Genomic DNA, 18834 nt, shown 5'->3' on the forward strand with positions numbered 1-18834 from the left:
CATACAGAGGATCATCATGTCTGAGCATGGTGGAGAAGATGGATTATATAACCGCATGCATAGAGACTGAACCCCACTACAGCAGTAGAGAAAGACACTGAGACACTGGGAGACAAGAAGCTGTCCACCCATCATCTATTTTTACCACCACTGTCGGACATCGAGCCTCTGCACCCTGTCCTTATCCTTTCATCCAAACCCTTGGTCCATCTTCTCCTTTTTTAATTAACACTCATCTTCTTCTCTCCATCTCCCTTCTGAGTCATCTCCCCTCCCCCCCCTCTGTCACACATCTCACCCCCTCCTCCTCCCCTCCTGTTTTCCTCCTCTCTCTCTCTCTCTCTCTCTCTCATCGCTCAGCCTCTCCAGTATTTTCTCCATTGCCGTGCAAGGCAGAACACACACACACACTCACACACTCACGGGTGGCAGGTAAAGGCAGGATTTTCGCTGTTTTTTTTTCTCATCCTCTGCTCTATTGGGTTTTGTCATTCTCCATCGCTATTTATTCCTTTTTAGTTTTGATGTGGGCTTCATGCTGCGTAAAGCAGACATAATTCAAAGAAATGCATGCGTGTGTGTGTGTTGTGAGATATTTGAGGTGTCACTGCGTGTCTGTGTGTGTGTTGCAGCTTCATGCATGTTTGGAAAATGGCTGTCAAGTGAATTTTGTGGGTGCAGAGAGAGACATGAGAGTGTACATGTGTGAGCCTCCACGTATGTGCACAGTGTGTGTCTGTGTGTCAGTTTGAGCTCTCAGTATGCTTGAATGTGTCTGATAGGAGAGAAAGGTAGAAGAAAACAATAAGTGTGTGTGCATTTTTGCGCTACTATGTATTTTGCTGTCAAGTGTGTGTTCAGATGTTCTCTTTTCATGTAAGCCGCACAGAAATGTGTGTATGTGTGTTTATGTGGTATGCAGTTTTTTGGTGTTAATGTGTGTCCTTGTGGTTGAAGAGGGATGATTTGTTTATGAGTGTTGTGGCAGCAGAAATAAAGTGTGTGAGGACTAACGCATTCATGTGTGTATGTGTGTGTTAGAAGGTGGTAATGTAGCTCACAGGAAGACTGACCTGAATATCCTCTGACTTTTTGGAAAATGGCTGGTGTTTGCTCATGTGATTCTTGCCTGCAGTGTGTGTGTGTGAATGAGATGGGATCCTGCAGTCAATAATGCCCAGGTCTCTGGTTTCTAATTGTGTTTGAAGATGGGGCAGGAATACATGAGAGTATAGGCATGTCTGAGTCTCAGAGAAATATGCTTGGTTGTATTGAAACACTTCCTAAAGATCATCAATAGATTCAGGAAAAGCTACCAAAAGTTACTTGGTCAATATGTTTATGACAACATGCCTGATTTTGGAAAAGGTAGCCAAACCCATAAAGACAAATTAACATTAGATGGTTATAATGTGAACTTGCGATATTTTTAGTGTGATAAGGAAAAATATGTCTAGACATATACACTAAATGCTAGAGAAACACTAGTGGGCCCATTTAATGATAAATGTTGCTCTTGAGCAGAAAATCTTGAAGGAAAATTTCTCTATATTAATTAAAATTAAGATTTTTGAGTGACCTAGTCAAAGCTCAGTAAATTTGCTGTGGATTCAATACCTTTAAGATCCTCCTATGTGGCTAAAAAGAAGAGTAGAAGAAAAAAACCTTGTTGCTACTTATAAACACTTGAATCTTTTTCACACTGGGTTATGTTTGTTTTTATAGCTTTATATTTTAATAAATAACACAATATTTTAAGTACTACTAGTTTTACTAATATTACCTTTGAGAGTACAATTTAAAAAGCAGAATCATAGGGAATCTGGTAACTTTACCTGTAAAGTATGTAGATATGGACTCTAGGAATATGTTTGAGAAAAATATGACTCTGCATGTATTTGATTTTTTATTTCACAAATGCAGAAAAGTGTTTCAGTCAAAACCGTATTTTAAAGCATCAGTAATCAGAAGGGGGAAAACATCAGCACAGGTTGGTGCAGAAATATCTGTTCTTCAAGTTTGGTCATTGTGTAGATTATAGATCTGAGCAGACATGATCAGATGTTTTAAAAAACAGTGAACTATTCCTTTACTTTGATCCAGCTTGGGAGCTAGTAAAATGTGTGATCTTGTTTTCAAGGCAGTCAGACATATAAACTATGTCAACAATGGTCTGTGGGTTCAGTACATTTTTCTAATGTTATACATCAAAATTATGGCCTGCTGTTCAATAAACAAACCATTTTGAAAATGCTTAGCTAATGCACACTGATCTGGATGACATCTGGAAAGTTTAGCTCTATTATAGCTAACCGTAGTAAACAACTGTTTCTTCAGTCATGTAGCATGAAAAATTGTAGATTTTTATCATGTTTCTCTGGTTCTTCTATGTTATTTCCACATGACTGCAGTTAGTTTACTGATATGATTTGGGCTTTGCCTCTTCTCTACCACAGCTAAATCGCAGCTGGTTGCAGAGATGCACCATCTGTTTTTTTTTATTTCAACAAATTAGTCCTTAGTGACATAAATTTGTTGGATGAAAACAAGCATTACTGGCATCGGGTTTGAGAAATTTATATTTTTACCTTCTGCTGATGACCGAACTGTTTTGTAAAAAGCAGGTAGAGACCTGTTCATAGTTATTGACACATCTGGAAAACACAGCCTGTGTAAAACCGCTTCATTAAATAGTAATAATGAACAGAAAATATATTCTAAATTTAGATTTTATCAAGTAGAAATCATGTAAGAAAGTAGAACCTATGATTAATGTTAATTTACTCAGCTAGGACAATAATCATGTTAAAAATTGTTTAATTGAATCATTAGTGACATTCTGGTGACCATAATAAGTCTTAAAACGATGAATACAGATGATTATTTTCCTTAGCCAGTCTTCATGTTTATCTTCATTTGTGACAGTCAGATATAGAAATAGTACTAATTATAGTATTTAGTAGTATAAATAAAACCCCTTACATCTATTTATGTCAATATATATACGTACATAGTTGTGTGTTTGTGCATGTGTGTTCATGTGCCATATGCCACAGTTCTGTTGCCCATTTTCTTCTCCTCTCCCTCTCTACATTCCTCCATCTCTCCACTCTTCTCCAGCCATATATGGTCATTTAATTATTTATCCATGTCTTTGTTCTTCTTGTGATCCTTCCATTTCTGCCTCACTCTGGCTCATTTCCTCTTCCTCTCTATTTTGTCCTTCGTCATTCCCTCCCTCCCTCTCTCCTTCCTGCTGGCCATTCCCATTCCCAGGGAAACTCTTCCTTTCGTTTTGACAAAGCCATGTTTCAGCACTCATTTCCTGCTGATTTTTTTAATCCCCTGCATCCAAATTTTTTATTTTAGCTGTCTCATTTCCCACATGCTCCTGGTCTTGACAAGTACAACATTGATTAATTACTATTTTGAATTGAAAAGCTAGATGTTCTGCATTTTTTCTGGAAGAAACCACAAAACATAAAACATTTAAGTAGGAAGTGATGTAATAAAATGTGAACCAATCAAGAATTCAGCACAGCTTTGCGTTTGTTTTATTTGATCAAATGGTCTTCATGCATTCTCCACTTGTGTTTTATTGCATTACTCTTTATTAAATTGTTCCAGTTAATATTAACCAGCTGTTAATCTGAACATCTTAAAAGACTTGAATAAATTGAATAGCTGTGGGGCTGAGATGTCTGAACCCTGTCGCTCTTTTTAAATACATAGCAAAATACCCAATCATTTTCTTTGCTGGCTTTTAACAATACTGCACAATACTTTATCTTTTAAAGTGAAATAAAAGATGTTTGGAAAAAGATGAATGGAGATTATTACTCTATTAGAAATGAACCAAAAAAATAAACCATCTTATGATACAGATTTGGTAAAATCTAACAAATTATGATTATTTAATTAATATCCTTGAGCACATTCATCATTTCAACAGCCAGTTGCTCATGTCAGGTGAATGCTCACACAGTACTGAGCCTGGTTTGTCTAGAGGTTGTTTAATGTTAATAAAACGGAGTTGTCGCCACTTGCTTGCTCGGAGGTAACAAGCAATTGCTGCAAAGTTGGTCACTTGATGCAATTGGCTGGGCTTCGTTAGATGTACCTTTATGTATCAACATTACATGAGCAACCTAATTTGACTGTACTGTTATACAGTTCAGATTGGATTGTACTGCAAGATTGGATCTTAGTCTTATGTCAAAATCTGATTTAATCCAAACCATCTTTGGGGTTCAAAAAGTTGGTCAAACAAATTAAGAAATCTCTTATTTGTGGCACTTGTGTGCCGAAAAATATCTTGCAGACATCAGAGGTGACTGATGTCTGAAACAGAGGCTTAAGCAAACACCAGACTGTAACAGATCAAAAGAAGATCTTAAATCTTTGTTTTTACAGTGAAATTCAGGAGGTGGGGTCAGAGTTTGGTGTGAACTACCTGCATCTTTGCTGTCAATTGAAACATAATTACATTGTTCTTTTTATTGTTGTTGTACTTGATACTAGTAGTATTATTTTAACCACGTCTACAATATCTTTGCCTCTTTTACTAAGTCTTCCTTGCAGATAGATATTGTTGCTATTCCTATCCTCCCCTTATTTATTTGAACTAATCACCTCCGTATCACTCCATCCCTGCTTCACCCACTTGTGTTGGGCTACATGGAGTTTTTTTCTCCATCCGATCAGTGCTGGTATCTTTTCTGCTGAGCACTGCAGTCTCTGTTAGGTGTGGTTTGATGCGTTCGTGAGTGTCCTCCCTCCCTCTCTGCTGCTGCTGCTGCTGCTGTAGAGCTTACGTAACACACAGCAACGTGTACAAACAGCAAAGAGTGAGAGACACAGGGGGGATGTGGAAAAAAAGGAGAAAGAAAGAAGGATGGAAAAAAGACTGAGATAAGATTGATTAGGCAATAACCTCATTGAGAATTATGACAGATTAGGAGGAGAGAACATGTGTTCATGTATATTAGATGGTGCAAATTGCAGCAGGATGCCAGAGATGTTAATGCATGCATGACTGACTCAGTACCAGTGGAATTATGCATTCTTCAGAGCGTAGAGTTTAAACTTCATTTAGATGCATGTTATACTTAAATTGCATGCAAAAGAAGAGGTAATAAATGTAAGTAAACAAGATGAAAACACACTTATGAGCAATTTCTGCACAATTTAAATATATGAAAGTTGTTCAGCTGAGCCTTTGGTTTTTTTGGTGTTTATCGCCATCTGAAAGTTATTAATCAAGCAGATCATTTATTAGGAAATGCAAAGTCTCTTTGTTGATATCTCATGCAGTGCTGCTCCACCCTTAGGTGGAACTGTTTGGGAAGACTCTGCAATACGGCAGGGTGGGGCCTCAGAGGATCACCGAAAACGAACAGAGAACCAGTATCCATAAAATTAATGATTGCCTGTAGAGAAAATCCACCCACACATCAATTACTTTCACTCCTGACCAAGCGGATTCTGAAGGCACCTTCTCTGCCTTTTTCTTCAGCTGAGCACCATTTACACTTTTCACTCATTTCCCTGACCTGTTCAAGCGCTGTGACTTACAGTAGGTGAATGAGAAAGAATTTTTAGGCTGTCATGACTGCACTTAACCGTCAGCAGAAAGCTTTAGAAGAGATTTTAAAACTGGAGTTAAATTTATTTAAGTGCTTTAAAGACTTCAATAAAGTGGATAGTTGAGAGGGCAAGAGGCACTTTGTTAGGGTGAACAAATTAATGTTACCAGAGAAAGGTTTTATATGTGAAATAAGTAGGAATGAGCAATACAATCACATTAAATAGAGTTTAATATTATCAGGAAGTTTTTGCTTGAATTTAAGCTGATTAAGGAAAATAACAATGTGCTTCAAAACATAAATTCTAGATTTGGCTCATGCAAAAATGTACAAGTTAAAAAAAATGCTTTAATATTTTTCAGGTGATCCAAAAAGTATTCTAAAAATTGCCTATTTGATCATAAAAATAAAAGTATATTGAGTCATAAAAGATTAAAGAAAACTAAAGCAAGATTCCGTATTGCTACATTAAGATATTAATAATGTGAACCAAATTAGAGTTTATTTTGAGCATATATTTGTCCTATTTGAAGAGTTAAGGTCGGGAGTTTGCTTTTAATTGTCAGTTATGAAAAAATTGCATCTCATTACATCGTGTCCAAGTTTCTGCCATTTGATCCAAACTTATTTTGATGAAAGGAAATTAGCTAGTATGTCCAGAGAGAACCCAAGCCAGCAAATGGACACTTTTAGGATAAACTTAAATATTTAGTTGACCACATGGAAAGTGTCAGGAATATTTTATGGTCAAATATTTGATTGTTTGGCCAAAATGAGAAGACGTATGAGTGAAAAGAGAAAAGGATTGGACCATGTTTTTGATTCTCCATCTTTCTGTCGGTGCAATTGAAAAGTACAGCTTCGGTGCCAGGCTTCTGCAAGCTACCAGCCAAATTTAGCTCACAGATCGATAAAGTATTCATACAGCAAAGAGGGACAAGAGCAGCATAAAAGGACTTTTTTGACATATTGCCGCAGTTACAGTTCTACGTGTTTGGAATATCAATGGGCAAACACCCACGGAGGAGAGCACAGATAATCAAAGAGAAATGGCATTGAAGGTACAGGTTCCATTAATATAGCAGGTTTTTGTAGGCTAAGAATTTCATGGCAGTACAAAAAAATTAAAAAGCATCATCAAAGAGAATTAATGCATTTTTAATCCTGATATGTAAGGCAGTTCAGTCTGTCACACAGAAGCTGCTCCTTTCATGTTATACTTTAAAGTGAATGTTAGAATTGTAGGTAAAGTGACAAGAAGTGATTCTGGACGAAAGCAGAGAAAGAAAAGGCCAGCTAGGAGGTCAATCTAACTTCTTCAATTTTCTCAAGTGTTCTCTCTCATCTCTCAACAGAAAAAAAAAAAAAAAACTGTTATGTTCGATTTGACTCAGAAGTTAGCGCTCTGATCTAGTAATGCTGTCGCACCCTAGAAGGGCACCCTTTTGGCTCCTAACAGAGCCAATAGGGAAATATTTATCTTCATTTTAAGGATTCAAATGGTAGAACAACATGTGCACAAGTAGATTGTACAATTTTTCTTGCACTGTTTTCTGCAACTTGCTCTAGTTTGTGCAATCCAAGACAGCCATCTTGGATTCTACTCAATGACACAACTTTCTGTCATTGTCCTGTCGCTCCAAGAAAGCTACATTAGCTAGCTAACATCAAGTTTTGTCCTTTGATTTCTTTTTCTTTCTATTTTTTAAACTATCTTCTCTTCTGAAAAATATTTACAGTAAAATCTTTTTCATTTACTATGCTGAGCTCTGTTGTCACGTTGCTAAAAATAAACCTTTTCTGCTGCAAACAGAACTGGCTAAGTGCATTAAAGATCTAAATCAAGAAAAGTCTTGGATAAAATATGCATAAACAGCAAACACTGATGAATGGTCTGGCTTTAAATTGTATTGCATTGCACTATATTGCAAGTCTTGCATGAAGATTTTGTTGGATTTTTGAGAGAGATGTGCACTGATGCTGTGACCTATTTAGATGAAAGCTCTAGTGGCTGAGCTGTTTTTCCAAGGGTGTAGACTGGCACCACATGATGCATCTAGAATGCATTTGTGCTGCAAGAGTTTCCAAGATCTCTCTCCTGGGATGCAAAAAGCTGAAGAAGTAAACAGGTTCAGCATAAACGTAAAGATACTGTATGCCGTGTTCTGTGTTTCTTGAAATTATGCAGACCATTATAAGGATAACGTATCACTAAAAACAATTTAGATGCTTTTATGATGCATATTTTTAACTGTAATTACTGTTAAATGTATTATTGATTCAATGTAGAACATTGCTATATTGAATTCTCACAGACATTCAGTTCATGTACCAAATTCATTTGCTTTTAAATAAAAAACTGCAAGCTGTAAATTCATATGGTCGTAATCTGTTACATTTCCCAAACAACACACAAAACAAATCCGTTGACTTATTACAGAAACAAAATATTAAATAAATAAATACATAGATAATTCTACTCAAACTTCAAAACATAGCTTGACAAAGAAGATCAGTCTTTCTTGATTTATCACACTAATGTTTCAGTATCTGATCTGCCTCATGCATGTGGTCAAAATGCCACAACTTTCTTTTACAGCTGCAGTTTTTACTTGTTTGCATTCATTTGAAATAATTTTTACTGCCTTGAGTTACAGTCCGTTTATGACTGATAACGCCAGTCAGTCTCTTTTGCTCTGTTTGACCCTCAGGATGTCGATCGTCAGCATCGTTGCCAGGGAGATCCTGGACTCCAGGGGAAACCCCACTGTGGAAGTGGATCTTCGCACAGAAAAAGGTTCTTTGACTTTGAGAAACAAAATGAAAATAATGTATCTGATTTAGTTGCCAACAGCATAATCAATTCAACTATGACAAAGTGACTAAAATAAAATATCAATAAATGCTTGAAGTTTGGGAAAAGATACAAGGACATTCTCAAGATTATGGGTATTCAGAGGAGAGGCTGTACCGAATATTTATTTTCTGTCTGATATGCCTATTGATTTGAGCATTTTCCATAACATTTAATCATTTTAAAGGCATTTTTTCATCTGTTTCTCAGGTCTATTCAGGGCTGCAGTGCCCAGTGGGGCTTCCACAGGGATCTACGAGGCTCTGGAGCTCCGAGATGGCGATAAAAGCCGTTTCAAGGGAAAAGGTAACAAGACAAATCAGCTGGGCATCTATATTTAATTACTGTCAACAAAAACTTAGAGCTGCATAAAGTAATTCAACATTCAGATTTAAGAAATTCGTAAAGCTTCAGCAGAGACCTTGTATCTCATATGTGTTGGAATTTTGAATTCTGTGTTTTTACATCATTGGAAGAAAACTATATTAGCATTTAATGTTAATGTAAATAGAGCATTGTGATAATTGTTTTAGTCAAAGTTATTTTCTTTCATACAATGAAAATTATTGCTTAATTAATTCTACTCTTTAATTGAAGTTTTATAAATGCATTTCTTTTGTCTTTCCACAGTCTCCATAAAGTCTCCAATCATTTAAAAAATTTAGTTCTAGTGACTTTACTAGAAAATAAAAAGTAGTATTTGTCCATATCATATAAAAAAACCAACAAAAAACAAACAAACAAAACGACACTTTTTCAGTTTGAATTGTCTTCAGAAAATCGTTGTTTTGTGTTTGACTGAGCAAGATAATTTCAAGATTCTTCTGCTTTGGGTTCCTCACAAAAATTGGCTTTAAACTGATGTGAAGAGTCTGTGTTCCACTTTATTTATCCCAACATTAATTTCTTGATTTTCCCTTATTATTATTCTGTAAAAATCTTTTTTTCTCCATTTTGTGCTGTAGGTGTTTTGAAGGCAGTTGGACACATCAATGATACTCTGGCGCCAGCCCTCATAGCCTCTGTAAGCCATCAAAACATTTTTATACTCAGTAGAAATAATATTCATTCACAGCGAACCTAAAGCTCTCAAGGTTCAAATGTAGAAACATATGATCCAATGTGAAGGCAACTGACACATTTCTTAGAAATTATGGGTATGTCAAAGATAGTTTTTGGAAATGTAATAATTTCCTCTTTGAAGAACATTTAAACTTTTGAGGAGGTAATGATTGAAAATGTATGGGTCTTACATTGGAGACAACTGGATGAACTGAGTGAAGAGAGTAAGAATGGAGAACAGTGACAGTAAAGAATGGCAACTGTGCTGCAAAATTGAAGATAATGATATCATTAGAGTTAGAGGAATTGTGATTTCGGTACATTTTTGATACCAGAAGTAATGCAAAATGAATAATTTCCTTCACATAAAAACTTGTTCTATTTCCTCATTCTTACAAAGTTTTAGGCTCTTAACCTGCTTCATTACTAAGTGAAGTAAATTTAATGCATTTACATAGCATTAACTTAAAAACGTAATACTACTTCCAATTTTTTGCCAAAACACAAACATATCAAATTCATGCACATTTGGATGCAGTCCAGTATTGGAATTATTTACAATATGGGAAAAGTACAAACAAGTCAAAAGTTTAACAATTCAGCCAAGTTAAGAATAAAAAGTAATAAAAAAACAAAAAACAAAAAACAAATAGGTGATTTTTAACAGATTAAAGTGGTTTCGGTTTAAATCCCACATAAAGTTCTGAATTACCTAAAAAAAAATTGAACTAATTTAAGCAACAACTGTGCAGAGGGAGTGGCTTGTAAAGTCTATAACTTTGAGATGCAGTTTTGTTGACAAAGTTTCCTTTGCTGTCTGCAGGGCATCAGTGTGGTGGAGCAGGAGCAGTTGGACAACACGATGATTGAAATGGATGGCACAGAAAACAAATGTGAGTCAAAACACGACAGGATGACTTATACCACACCATCAGCTTGTACCAGCCAGCTGGAACTCTCTCATGTTCAGCAGCTCGCACATATTTTAAAAACTGTTTGCACCAAAGGCTCATTTGTCACAGAGTCCTTTGCAGAGCAATAAGCTGCATAAATACAGACGGCAACAAGACAGAATAGATTGCTTTGGCTCGGAGAACACCAACTCACATGTTTGATGAATAAATGCACTCTGGATTAATTTCATCTTCCTAACAGGACAAGTAATCATTTCTGGAAGCACAGCCAACAGCCATGAAAATGGGCTGTAGGAAAAAATTAATATTAGTAGGTACAATAAACCTGACAAAATTAATCAGTGGGAAATAATTGGCAGAGAATGACAGAGAAGGATTTAGCTTATTTAAGTTCTACGATAGCAATAAATACCAAAAGCTAACTTTACCGGATAAATAATTATATTTCTGATTACTTTGCCTTTATTATATCCTAAGTTACAAAAATGTAAGCAAACATATTTATGCTTTTTAAAATATAAATTCAGGCACCATTGTCTTGTTAGTCAGTTACGATTCATAGAAACAGCGAATAGACATTAACTTTCAGTTTTTAAACTTTAAACCAAATCAATTTTATTCAGAAAAAATTCACGTTTAAATCCCAAGCCTTGTTTTGTCAACTTCTACAGAACAGTTGTATAATAAAAGACACATAATAACAAATAAAAATTAATTTTCTCATTAGTAGCTGACTTAACCGTTAGCAGCTGTTAATCTAAACTGCTAACTCACATCCTCAATACTAAATATTCCATTTTGTGCCATATTTTTAAAAAATAAAACCTTTTGTGCTCCCCCAAAACAAAAATCTGTTCCAATGTCAAAACAACATGAAAGCCTAAAAATATAAATTAGCAAAAGTTCTTATGCCTGAAATATCTGACAATATATGACGTATTAAAAGTAGAAAGATGTAAACTTAACATTGTTATTCTTTCAAAAGTAAAGTTTTGCAAGACGTTTTGATACTTACTCCTGTCTTTTCCAATCACCTGGCTTGTCAAACAGCTAAGTTTGGAGCCAATGCCATTTTGGGAGTATCCCTCGCCATCTGTAAAGCCGGTGCAGCAGAGAAGGACGTCCCTTTGTACCGCCACATAGCCGACTTAGCTGGAAACACCGAGCTTGTGCTGCCGGTTCCTGTAGGTCTCAATCACACTATACAGTGTCTACAACAGTCGGATGAAAGTATTTCAACTTAAAATGTTAATTTAACTTGATTTTAAAAGCCATTTTGTCTTTTGTCCTGTCAGGCCTTTAATGTGATAAATGGAGGATCTCATGCAGGAAACAAACTTGCCATGCAGGAGTTCATGGTTCTGCCTGTTGGGGCCGAGTCTTTCAAGTAAGAAATGCGCTTTGCTTTTTGTCATCCATTTTGGTTTGTTGTCTATCAGAATGTTTTCATCTTCCTGTTCCTGTGGTTTGGTTTTCAGGGAGGCCCTGAGGATAGGATCCGAGCTCTACCACACACTGAAGGGCGTGATTCATGAGAAATATGGCCAGGATGCTATTAACGTTGGAGATGAAGGGGGATTTGCTCCAAACATCCTGGAGAACAGTGAAGGTGAGGATGGAAATGTAGTTGAAAATAAGGTCATTCTGCTTTTAAGCATTAGTGTCTTGATGTTTTTATAATGTCTCATTCGATTCTCAGCCCTGGACTTGCTGCAGACTGCCATTGAGAAAGCAGGCTTCACCGATAAGGTCGTAGTCGGGATGGACGTGGCTGCCTCTGAGTTTTACCGTGAGGGGAAGTACGATCTGGACTTCAAATCCCCTCCGGATTCATCCCGACACATCAGCGGAGAAGAGCTGGCTGACATCTACCAAAGCTTTGTCAATAATTACCCAGGTGCAGCGCTTTCTGTTTGATAAATAAAATACAAAATCCTTTTTTGTTTTCTTTACAGACTAAATCATCTCTCCCCGTTTCCTCCCAGTGGTCTCCATCGAGGATCCGTTTGACCAGGATGACTGGGAGGCCTGGTCCCGTCTGACGGCCCAGGTGGGGATTCAGGTTGTTGGAGACGACTTGACTGTGACCAACCCAAAAAGGATAGAGAAAGCTGCCGAGGAGCGAGCCTGCAACTGCCTGCTGCTCAAAGTCAACCAGATCGGCTCCGTCACCGAAGCTATACAGGCGTACGTCTGCTTTTTAAAAATTATTTAACTGTTTTCTTGTTGTTTTTCTTTGTGGAGAGTGGTGAAATATCTCTTCATAGAGTAACTTTTTCTTCAATTCGTAGGAAAGTAACAGAATCTACAAATATTTACCGTATTTAATTCGTAAGACTTTTGTGTTTTTATATTGCGGCTTTTAAAAGGGGGCATAAAAGCAAAGACTGGACCAACAATATGTAACAGATGGAGCCAACAATGAAAACATGTCAGCTTATCTACTGAGGTGATGGTGGAGATTTATGGGATTCAGGTGAGCTTAATCAGGGGGATTGGCAACAGCTGTTCCAAGTTAGAGCTGAACAAGACACAGAAGGACCTACAAACCAAAAGGGAAAAAGTCTAATACGAACAAACGAGGACAAGCCGAAATGCACAGACAGAAGAACACAAAAAAGAAAAAAAAAAAACACACATGAATGAACTGAATAAAACCATGTTGTGTATGTAAACCAAAACCCAAACACCTAAAGATCATGACACTCTGTTTTATGTGCAGAATGAAAACAGATGTTTCTTAGCCATTGATTTATTGAATGCTTGCAGGTTTGCTGCACTTGTCATAGCTGCTCTAATGAAATAAACAAGTTTAATTGATGGGTAATTAGCAGGCTTTTGCTGAACTGCAGTTATCTGAATCAGGTGTGCAAAAGGAGAGAAACATCAAAAACATGCAGGACTACGTCTTAAGGATCTGGGTTGGAAAACACTGCATTAGGACATGGTTATGTATGTATTTGTTACTTTTTAGTTTGTGTAAGGCTTCAAGGACTCAATAATTAGCCAATATTTAGATTTCAAGTAATGTACTAGACAGATTTGGACAAATTTGTGGGTCTGTTGGTAATAATGTGTAAAAAGTCAAGCATAAATATACATTTTATTGCTGCAGAGCAATCGTAAAGATCCCAGATCTGCCTTTTAATTTGAATACTTTTATGCAGTATTTATGCAAATAGACTTGAGACATGCAACCTGAACTCACTCTTCTGTGAAATGAAAAGGAACAAACAGAAGCACCTTATGGAGGCTCCGTCCTTGTTGAGTCATAAAGGTTTCTGTGTCGTCTCATCAATCAGTCCTGCAAACATACTCAGTTAGTCAGGTCGCCGTCAGCAGTGCCAATCTTGTGATAATAATGAGAAATCAGAAACACAAACATAATTAAAGCATTTATTTTCTGCTCATTTAAATTATTCCTCAAGGTGGGATTGATGTTTTCTTTGTTTCATTTTAACCGCCTTCAAACAGTAGCATGCACTCTTCCTCTGACTGTGTGTGTCATTAATCTGAGGCCTGACATAACGTCACTCAGCCTTATGAAACTATCAATCATTGAGTCCAGCAGCAGGAGAGAAGAGGGTGTGAGGAAGATTAAATGACAAACAGAGCCAATGACACTATTAGTGATGTATTGGCTCCATCTCCTAAAAAAATCGCCCTGCATCATTAATCTGATATATTTAATGGCTCAGCTGGCAGAGTGGAAATCCTGAGAAGCCTGGAGCTTCAGAGGACGTCTTAATTTTTATGTTGTTAACTTGTCAGATGACCTGCGGCTACAAATGAATCATAATGTGATTAATGCACTCGCCCAATTAAAGAGGGTAATATATGCAATACTGCAGTTATGAGGGGAGAGAAAAGATGAATTTTGTGTGCTGAAGACTTTGAATTTCTCACTATTTTACATGAAGGCAATGAAATATTTCAACGGTGAAACAACAATTGCACTAAAGTCAGGGGTCATATAAATAATATATGTGTGTCAAGTGCAAACTTTTACATTTAAGAGATTTTCATATTGAATACATGGATAACATAGAAGACTGGATTTAGTCTTTTTTGATATAAGAGTTGTTTTGTTTGCTTTTAGAAAAGGAAATACAAGTCAACAGATTTTTAATTCCTTTATATTTAGAAAGTTAAGAAAGTTTCACTATAGGTTTTAGCACCTATGCTGCAGAATTTATATCGAGGGAGTAAAATATATGTTAAGAATGCTTAAATTATTCTTAGCTCTCTTTTTTATTTTGTAGAAGTTCATGCTTCTTTTTAAGATCGCAAAACAGAACATGTTTCTTTCTTTTTTTTTTTTTTTAACTAAAATGTCCCAAGTAACTCCTGATGTTCCCTTGTTTGAATAGTACCTGCACACTACTTTGAGAGTAAATGACATGCTGCAGGGCGCAGTAGCACAACCTGCTCAAATGTTGAGATGCCACAGTATTTATTACCATGAAAATTAGGTTGTGATGTAAACTATTGGCTCTTCCTTTCAGATGCAAGCTGGCTCAGGCCAATGGCTGGGGAGTGATGGTCAGCCATCGCTCAGGGGAGACAGAGGACACCTTTATCGCCGACCTGGTGGTAGGACTCTGTACTGGACAGGTGAGGACTTCTCTGCTCTAACAAAGTATTTGTGTAAATCTGACAAAATAACACACTGCTAGGCTAACTCAAAGCAGAGTAATAAATCGACAGGTTTGTGCAGTGACTTGATAAACTGCAGCTTTTTCAATCTGTGCATTTAAATCTCCGTCTCTGACTCACCAAAGGTTTAATTTGGTCTTATCCAGCTTTATTTACACCTTATTTTGGTGTGTCCATAACTTACCGAACTTCTTTCTCTATTGCAGATTAAGACTGGCGCCCCTTGCAGATCTGAGCGACTTGCTAAATACAACCAGCTCATGAGGTCAGTAGGTTGCAGAGGCTCAACTCTACCATTCACACATTTTAGGTGTCCCATAAGGCTTTACTGACCATAATTTGAGCTGTTATCATTTAGTGTCAATGTTCTTTGACAGTGGGACTGAACTTAGTGTCACACAATAACAGTTCTCCAATGGCCTTCTTGGAAAAAGTCAAATTTTTTGTGTCTTGATTGGGAAACAAAATGTAATAATTTTTTTCTTTGAAGATGTCAAACCTCACCCACAAAGATATAAATAATAATTCTAGATGGGTGAGAAAATAGATTAATTGTATGGAAAGTTGCCATATGCAGAGCTATCAGTTTCAACACATTTTTCAGTTTTTATTCTATTATGCCTAAACTTTTTTTCAGCAATCCTGCAGTTCTAAGTCACCTTTCAGCCTAAATCAAATCAGGCACAGCAGCAGCTCTGCAGAGCCACTTCTCCTTAGGTGCCTGCTCTATTTTAGTACTTAGAGTCCGAGCTAATTGACGTGACAGTCGACGGCATCGCTGGTGTCACCCCATGCATCCGAACCAGTCAGCGGCTGGAAGGAGCAGGGACAGTAGGAGGAGGAGGGATCGGCTCAGCGATTTAATCTCATTGGGTTGCTGTGGAAGCACATGGGAGAGGTGGAGGCTGGAAAGACTTAGAGTGGTATTAACCAGGTAGAAATGCTAATCTGTGCAGTTGAGCAAGAAAACGCTGGTGAAAAGTTTGACTTGTCTAAATCAAACTCATGTCAATATCATGAAATGTTAAAAAAACAATATTTATTTTTCTTCCACCAAATAACTGCAACAATAAGAGAACATGTCATTTAGGCAACCAAGATCTGCCTTGATCATCATGAGCCAGGAAATTACAACAAATAAATATAAAGTTTCCTAAACAAGACAACTTTCACAGTAAGAGCAATTACTAAATGGGAGTTATGGGACTGGAAATGTGGCAGATAACGCTGGGCTGGTAAGGTGAAGGAAGAAACAATAAAACGCTCATCTTTGTGGGTCACAAAATCTCCATAGCAACTAGCAGCAGTTTTTACACACTTACAGGTTGGTTGTAAGATATTCCGAAAAAAGCATTTTTTGACTTATCAGCAAAAATACAAATGCTTGCAGTTTTTCAAGCGTTAACAAGAGATGGAACTATGTGACTTATGCCCAGTGTATGGTGGATATTTTTTTTGATTGTTTGGCATCTTGAACTTTAAATTATAAGGATATTCTCAGAACTTTGACTGCAGAAGCTTGTTGTGACTTTTCTTAACTAAGGTGCATCTTTTTTTTTTTTTGATTCTCTTGTCACTCTGTTTGGTTTACCTCTACTGTCTTACCCTGTTTGATGGCAAATGAAAAATTTGGGATTCTCAGGTATGTTTGATGACATGAACTCTCAGTCTCCTTATCATCAGGTATTTAAATTGTCTGTTTTTGATTGGTAATGAAGTTAAAAAATATAAATATCAGAATATTTTTGAAAGGTTAGGATAAGCTTATGGCTACACAAAATATATTCATTAAATTTTACAGACAAAATCATTCTTGGATAATGAGATTTCATTCTTTTCAGTTCTGCCTATTTTAAGCTCCTTTCAGAATGAGCTGTTTTACTGCCTCTTGTCACTTTAACTCCAAATAAACTGTTGCTGGACATGACCCACAACTCAACATTTACACGCATGTGAAAATGGCTGCAAACATGTGCACAATTATTTAAAAGCACTTTTTTGAAAAGCAAAGTAGAACCTTCTGCACAACCAAGAAGAATGTAGCAAATGGTTTCAAAATACTCGAGTTTTCCAGCAGCCATTGTACAGTGCATAATGCGGTAAAATCAGATGACAAGGTGACAGGCTGGGCTTCACTTGGGTTGCTAGGTGACAGGTTGGGCTTCACTTGGATTGTTAGGTGACAGGTAGTGGCTACTGATTGTGACTTAACATTCAGAAGTCTTTTGAAACTGGTCATTTTTCAGACACCAAAAAAAACATGAACTCACTCATTGCCATAAGTCGGATTGGAGGGTTTTTTAAGGACAGTGGTTGATTTTAGAAGCAGCACAGACCCAAATGGAAGTACAAAAACATGCAAAATATGAATTTTGCATAAAAGACCCCTTTCATTCATCAAAATAGAAAAAAATTGTAACACACAGACTTGTGCCTCTGTTTTTTTCAGGATCGAGGAGGAGCTGGGCGACCAGGCTCGCTTCGCCGGCCATAACTTCAGGAACCCAAGCGTCCTGTGAAACCAGCTGACAGACGAGAATGACTCACACACTCAACGCACGCAAAATGCCCACGCAAACTGACACAAACGACTAACAAGGAATGAGCCATGTACAAAGAACGATCACTCAAATTCAGGAAAAATACAATTGCAAAAGAGCTAAGCAAAAGAAATGAATCAATTATGCACTAGACTTAAAAGAAGGGAGGTGATGCCGTTTGTAGACACACAGACACACATGCACACAGTCGCAACACCTGAAAATGCACATGCAGGGGAATACTTTAAAGAAAACCCTAGAATCTATAAGCCAGACATGCACTGTTACTGTAGGAATAGTTCATGTACACCCAGGAGGCAGGCCTGCAAAGATAACAATTATTGTTGTAAAAAACCAGAGATGAAAAAGTAGAAATTCTGTAGAATAATATAGTCTGAAGCACGCAACTGAAAGAGATGAAAAAGTCAAACTTTTAAGACCAAACGAGGATGATGCAGATGTAGGAACTGAGTGAAAGCAACAATAAAACAATAAAGAGCACTCCAACACCAAAACACACACACACACACTCTCTCAGCTGTGTCTCTCTCTCACCTGGACACTCAAGAACCTGCACTCTTCCCAGCTCTATCCTCCTCCCTTTTTCCTCTCTCTATATTTTACTCTCCTTCTCGTTGTGTCTGTGTCTCAGTTTTAACTGTTCTGGTTTTCTTCTCAACCTTGTGTGAATCTGATTATTTGTCCTTCATGCCTGAAGTCCTGCTTCTGTCCTGAAAGAAAAAAGAAAATCCTTAAAACCCGAGAACCTTTGACCCTTTTGGTTCCCCCGTCCCTTGTTTGTCCATAGAATAGCTGTGTCAAAAAAAGAAGAAAGAGCAATGAAAATAAAAAAAAATTAAAACAATAAAGGAACGCTTGTCAATTAAAATAATGTGAAAATATGTGAAATAAAGATTATGTTCTAAGATTTCAATCAGTTTCTACTCTCTCTGTGTTTGCACTTATCTGAATTTTTCTCCCTAAGTTGATTTTTATAACACCTACTGGATGTATTATGATTACATATTACATATGTGACTTAAAAATATCATTTGAGAACTAAAGGAATATGTTGAAGGCTACAAGTAAATTAAAATCCCAGTAGTTGTTCTGTGATCACTCCAGTTATCTCAGAGTTTTTGTGGAGGAAAATTATAAGATCTAAATACATAAGCATATATAAAAATGCATATACAATTGCTACAGTAGTTAATTAAAAATGT

At 36.8% G+C, this 18834-nt stretch overlaps 1 protein-coding gene across 1 annotated transcript; it reads left to right on the forward strand.

Annotated features, from left to right (window-relative positions):
• The first annotated feature begins 326 nt into the window (after window positions 1–326).
• LOC106952235 (gamma-enolase) lies at window positions 327–18467 on the forward strand. Its single transcript, XM_015040231.1, has 13 exons — window positions 327–432; window positions 8297–8382; window positions 8650–8745; window positions 9405–9463; window positions 10325–10394; window positions 11466–11599; window positions 11711–11802; window positions 11894–12024; window positions 12115–12312; window positions 12401–12602; window positions 14921–15029; window positions 15278–15336; window positions 17521–18467. Exons 2-13 carry the CDS (start codon window positions 8298–8300, stop codon window positions 17588–17590), a joined length of 1305 nt encoding a protein of 434 aa, XP_014895717.1. The 5' UTR covers window positions 327–432; window position 8297; the 3' UTR covers window positions 17591–18467.
• Window positions 18468–18834: the final 367 nt, after the last annotated feature.

The sequence above is a fragment of the Poecilia latipinna genome, unplaced genomic scaffold, assembly GCF_001443285.1.
Source record: "Poecilia latipinna isolate Pla-1442-1.1 unplaced genomic scaffold, P_latipinna-1.0 Scaffold500, whole genome shotgun sequence".
Classification (NCBI taxonomy): domain Eukaryota; kingdom Metazoa; phylum Chordata; class Actinopteri; order Cyprinodontiformes; family Poeciliidae; genus Poecilia; species Poecilia latipinna.

What these genes read in the sequence shown, in the direction of transcription:
- LOC106952235 (XM_015040231.1), top strand. Translation starts at nt 8,298, where the DNA reads ATGTCGATCGTCAGCATCGTTGCCAGGGAGATCCTGGACTCCAGGGGA. An exon ending in TAGGACTCTGTACTGGACAG is followed by an intron (nt 15,030 to 15,277) that starts GTGAGGACTTCT and finishes TCTCTATTGCAG; the next exon opens with ATTAAGACTGGCGCCCCTTG. An exon ending in AAATACAACCAGCTCATGAG is followed by an intron (nt 15,337 to 17,520) that starts GTCAGTAGGTTG and finishes TGTTTTTTTCAG; the next exon opens with GATCGAGGAGGAGCTGGGCG.